The 6,000-nt window shown below is 33.6% G+C and overlaps 1 protein-coding gene across 4 annotated transcripts in view; it reads left to right on the top strand.

Annotated features, from left to right (window-relative positions):
• Positions 1-2,907, top strand: part of MON2 (MON2 homolog, regulator of endosome-to-Golgi trafficking) — a 121,526-nt gene extending 118,619 nt beyond the window's left edge. For all 4 annotated transcript variants that reach the window (XM_036894819.2, XM_036894821.2, XM_057486843.1 and 1 more), the window contains one exon: positions 1,073-2,907. In XM_036894819.2, the coding sequence (XP_036750714.1) occupies positions 1,073-1,236 (164 nt within the window). In that variant the 3' untranslated portion in view covers positions 1,237-2,907. The remainder of the gene's footprint in view (positions 1-1,072) is intronic.
• Positions 2,908-6,000: the final 3,093 nt, after the last annotated feature.

Below are 6,000 nucleotides of genomic sequence, written 5' to 3' on the forward strand. Positions count from 1 at the left end.
TGCTTTGATAAATTCATGTTAATTATGAATCCCCAAAAGGGAAGATAATATATACAATGTCTGCAAAACTTACTTGATCATGGATTTTTTTTTTAAGAAGTAACTTGAAGAAAAATAGTTTGAGAAACTCATTCCTTTATTCTATAGTGGAAGTTAAGATAAAGAGATTATATGACTTGACCAGGCACTTAGTTGACCCTCGTTAAATTGGAATGGAAAATAGAATCAAAGCTCCTTACATATGTTAGAGGATTCTTTCTTTTATACTGTACAGCCTACCAGATTTGTGACTCGTTGCACAAAGTGTAACATACATATAACTGTAAGAAGAATCTGTTAGCAGGTTTTATTGCATATTTTGCTTTCAACAATATGCACAGTACTACAGGAAAATAGAAATGTAATATGTGATCTCAGAGTATAAGGAAACTACAAACTGATTGGGATATAACACTTGTCCATTCACCAAATAGCACTCACCTGTATTAGTTGTTCACGACAGTGGTGAGGAAGGCATACATGTCCCTTCACACGACAATTTAAATCTAGTGATACATGTTAAAAGGTTAGCAAACATTTGCTACAAGAAAAGAATGGCTATTTTTTTCAAATGTGTGGTCATTTGGAACTAAAATCAGTATCAGGGACATTCGTGGGGAAATCATTTAAAACATTTATATTTTTACCATATAAATGCATAAAAAATGAATTGTTTTCTAGTTGCCCTTGAAATATACATTGCATTCTCTGGCAGTTACACTAAAAATGACAAAGATTTAGATTCTAGGTTGTTAGCTTCCAAGGCCTTCACAAGTTGCAGTATCATTTAAAGTGGATTTTATTAAATTTGCTGGTTTTGATGACCCTGCACAATGTATATTTTTTCCTCATATCTTAGTACTGCAGGAAATTTTCCAAATATTAAAAAAGGAAAAGGCACTGGCTTGTAGAATCTCCATCATATTTTGAATGTTTAAATTTGCATTGTATTTAAAGGATTGTGTTTATGCTGATTAGATAATCTACCACTTAAGTCCACTCTTTTTTGAGGTTTTATATGTTCTCGTTACAGTTGATGGAAATACGTGGGCACAAGTAATTGCCTTATACCCAACGTTAGTCGAATGCATCACCTGCTCATCGTCGGAAGTCTGCTCTGCACTGAAAGAGGCCCTAGTTCCCTTTAAAGATTTCATGCAACCACCAGCATCCAAAGTCCAAAATGGAGAATCTTGACCGGCTACAAAAAATGTAAAGAAGATATTTGAAGAATGTTTGCTTCCCAGAGAGTCTTTTTCTGAGGACATTTCTTAATACAAATAATTATTGGCAGCTGTTACTGGCCTCCTTTATTGTACTTACCTGTGTTCAGTAATTCATACTACACACTTAAACATCAACAAAGGCTCCTGAGTGAGTAGCAGTGTGAGCCTTTGAGCAATTAAACTGATGGCAGAGATAGTTAACACTACAGCACACCTGCCACCCTATCTTCAACTGGTGATTTAAAAGTGAGTTTGTGTACAGTTTGTGGTGTGTGTGTTAATGATGTACTTTTTAAAAAGAAAGAAAAGCTATTTCAGTCAGATTTGTTAGGCTGGGGTTTTTGCATCCTTTTTCAAGTACAAAATTGTACTAAAATTTTATGCAAGATGGTACTGTAACATTCCATATTATCTATAGGCAGCCTTTGTAAACAAAGGGAACTGATTGATACATACTTGTGTGTATAATAAATGGTACAGTTCTGTATAAAATAGTTGCATTTATTATTTAAATTTTTAAGATATTGATAATGTTAAATGCTTGAAGCTGTATTTATTATTAATACAAAATTGTTTGCTTACATTTTACTTACAGTTTGCCACCTTAAGTGGTAGATGTGCTCACCATATGATCATGCAGCTAGCTTAATGCTTATTTTAAATGTGTTTACTAGTGACTATTAAACATCTGGCTGGAATGGTCATGTGAACACAGCACCAAATAGTTTATGATTTGCTGATTTTGCAACTTGGAAGTATAGGTTATTAACTTAATACATTGAGATATATTATAGCACTATGACTCTATCGTACCTCATTTCTTTGAATATCTTCCCCAGCTTTCACATGAGTGTGACTGTTTTTATATCTGCTGTCTGGATTATAAAGACTTTTCATATTTTATATTTCTACTGACTTTTTTTTCCCACTAAGAACATTTATCACTATCTCTGAATTATGACCCAGGCAAGATGATTTCAGATTTATTTCCTAAAGTTTTGCCTGTGAAGTTATGTTCATTTCAGTGCTCTGTTTTGTAATATCTTCTTGAGAAGAAAAATCACTATGGTAGCCCACAAATACAGCATGTGTGTGTATTCTAAAACAATGAGAAGTGTATTTTTGGAAATAATGAAGCATTTAGAAGTGCAGTAAACTTTCCATCAGGAATAAAATGCTAATTTTGTTTCACTTTCCTATCTAGTGAAGAAGAAAAGTGCCCTTGAGTACATTAACTTAATTGTTCCTTTAAAAACTGACCTAGCTCACTGTATTTTTTGTCTAATGGGTTATGGTCTCATATTTTTCTTCTGAGTTAAATTTTCATAATAATTTATGGGAAGACTCAAAAGATGTTTAAAACAATGATTATTCATAAGAAATCATAATGGTATCAGTATTATTTTAGTGTGCTAGAAGGCCTTTGATTTTAGTAGAATTTATATGTTCCAGCTTCTACAGATTAATTATAAAACTATAAGAAGATACTAGATTTGAGAAACAAATGAGATACAATTTTGAGGCAACTGTAATTGTGTAAACATGTGGTAAGGTCTTTTTTGAGAGGTTATTTTATTTATGTGAATTAATTAACTTTTATAATTTCACCTGAAATTAAAGTAAATATATGACATTTCCTAGATTCTCTCTTCAGCATTTTCCTTAAAGTTGTAAAAAAAAATTGTTCAAGCTGTGTAATTAGTTTATTTTCTATATTTGGATAAATTAAATTGGAGATTAGAAAAATCTGCGTGTCACTATAAATGCTGAAATAGAATAATGAGTAGTGTACCTGTTAAGTAACATGTTAAAAATATTGCCATGATTTACATGAAGTAAAAACATGTCTATTCTTGAGAAATAACAGATCAATCACAATCATAATAATTATTCTCCAGAGAAAATTAAATATGAGTCAAGGGTATGCAGCATGTATTTATATAAATTGAGCAGTGTTAGCTAATATTATATCAGTTTTCAATACAAGGGCTGTGCCCTACAGATCACAATATAAATGTGGCAAATGTGTTAATACCATATAATGTAGTAATCCGCATCAGTCTCAGTGACAGGCCAAGTGGACTGCCCCCTTCCTTGGTGGTATAATTTGGCATGTTTTCCCTCCCAGAAAAACACTAGCCACCCTGAGGAGTCAATGCTAACAATTCATTCCCTTGAGTCAAGCATTCCTTTAGGTTGCCTTTTCTGAAAAACCCTAATCCCTGGGGAGGTTAACACATTGCCCTAGTCTTCTTAGTATAAGTGGGTTCTTTAGTGACTGGAAGAACCAGAATGTGTGAGAGATACTGGATGCTAAGAGATTAAAAAAGGAAGCCCCCAAAGCTAAGTCATTTTCCAGCACAGTTGAGACCATGACTAGTCCTTGGAACAGTGGGAGTAGTAAAGTCCTTTGGGATGGGTATTATAAATAGCAACGATCACTTGTCATTGACAGTGCCTGTTATATAGATTACTGGACAACAGCCATATACCAACAGTTGGATTAAAATTCTTTTCTGACATTTTTCCATTATAAAGGAGACAAACTAATTTTCAACTTGAATAGCTTACTTTTGAGTTTCCTATAATGCTACCACTGCCAAAAAAGAAAAGAATAGGCTATTTTGTTGTGCCTTATATTGTATTCTTTATAACTAGTGCTGGTTTTGTTGGCTTAACTGTAACGTTTATTAGGAGTATAATTTGTAACACTTATTAGGAGCCTTTCAGGTATCAAAACAAAAAGAAAATGCCTAAAAGTCTGGCTTAATGAGAACCACTATTCACTTGCTTTCATTGTAAATTGTATTATATTAACAGCTGTGTGGTTTCTTACGTGGTTTTCCCTATATGGTTATTAATTCAACTCTTGCTGTATCCCTTAAGTCCTATGAGGCACCACAAAGAAGAAATTTACAATTGAATGTACGTATTTTATTCTGAAGAATAATAATTCCCTTAAACTAATTCTGTAGTAGGCCAGTTACAACTAGGTTATTTGTCCTTTCTCAGTGTAACATGAGACCATTTCATTTATTGGCACAGTCTGGTACTACTAGTGCCAAAACCATCAGGCCAAAGGGTCAGTTAAGAAACGGGATGAAACAGCATAAATTACTGACCAGTGTTAGAAAACAACTCAGAAGTATTATGAAGTTGTCATTATTGCATTTGTGTTAATGACGTGTAGTTATTATATAGTGACCAAATGCCTGTGACTGCTATAAAAAATTAATAGTGGAGATTTAGAAGCCCCTGGAAGGAATCAATGTCCAGGCCAAGAATATTGTCGATTATTGTTTTTTATACATAACTGCCACAGGTGTGGGAAAAAATGGTCTCACGAAAGCATTGCTAGCAGACTAGTGTATTCTCTAGATTTCTGCTTAGGCTTGGTGTTTTGGCAAATATGCTGACCTTATGTAAAGTCCCATGCTTTACTACTCTTAGTGTTGTGAGCTTGTATAGTAGAATTTTCCTTTTTAAATCACCATGAGAAGAACAGGAGTTCATACCACATGGTGTTCTACTAATTTATTTATTAAGGGAAGACAGTTTTTCTCAAGACTTGAGAATTGCTTGAATTAAAAATTATGTTACTTCTGGCAAGTAGAGTAGTGCTTTCAATGTGAATGACAAGTTTTATAGAGAAGGAAAGTTATGTCTTTGTTTCTTGACTTAAAAACTGTTTGAGAGGAGTTAGATGAATGTCGTTTTCTTATATATCTAGTAATTTTGAATGCAAAAGCAGGGTTGGCCTTTAAAGGAGCTTGCAGTGAGTCCTTTTGCAAATACACACACTCTTAGGAATCTTAACTGAGGCAGTGAAGAGTGGAGGCTCTGCCTCTTAACTTCAAGGCCTGATAACTTTTCAAAGCCTCTTGTTCTCTTATCTCTGCAACAGAGATGATAATGAGTTACTAATTCTTTGGAGAAAAAAATACACAGTTTGAATTTGGAGTTGGTTTTATAATGGCTTCTTAGGGTAAATATTCAAGTTGTTTGATAAATTTATTTCTCTATGCTTAATAAGACCTTTGCTCTATATTTTTCTTCCTTTTCTTCTTGCATCATTTCCTCCCCTTTTCTCTTTAGTTCTGTGTTTAGCTTAACTTCTTTTTTTATGTTTTCTTCCAGTTTTTCAGTTTTTCTCCTTTCATTCCTCTTTCATTCTTTGCCTCTTTTCCAGCTTTTCCTCTAACTTCAACTATATGCTGTTCAAGAGAAGCAGAGCTATTAATGGTAGCCTTTCTAATAAATGAGATTCTGGAAATACCTTCTACTTTGACCTCTATTGTTTTTTGCAAAGGTGAAGTCGCCCTGCCATTTCAAATTAGCTGAACAAGTAAATTTGTGACTATAGTTCCTACCATCTTTCTGAATCCATAGGATTCAGCAGCCAAAACAGTCACAAAATGGGATTACTGTAAATATGATGAATTCAGCAGCTAAACTTGGCACAACCATGTCTTTTCCTTTTATGTGTGTAGAGAGATTATACCATTTTTCTCAAAAGGGAGGCTTTAAAATTTATGTGCATGAGTTTATTTTTCTTTGTCTTTTAGGGGGGCTTTTCCTGTTTTTGGAGGCAGATGCTTTGAACTATTTTAAATGTATGTTGTCTAAATAGTGCTTACTATTTTGTAATATTTGCACTGCCTACTTTCAAGAACTTGAGGCAGCATATTGCCCATATATTTCAGCTGTTTTTGTTTTTCTCTTGCAGAGCAGTATT

Source organism: Manis pentadactyla, chromosome 10, assembly GCF_030020395.1.
Source record: "Manis pentadactyla isolate mManPen7 chromosome 10, mManPen7.hap1, whole genome shotgun sequence".
In the NCBI taxonomy this organism is placed as follows: Eukaryota; Metazoa; Chordata; class Mammalia; order Pholidota; family Manidae; genus Manis; species Manis pentadactyla.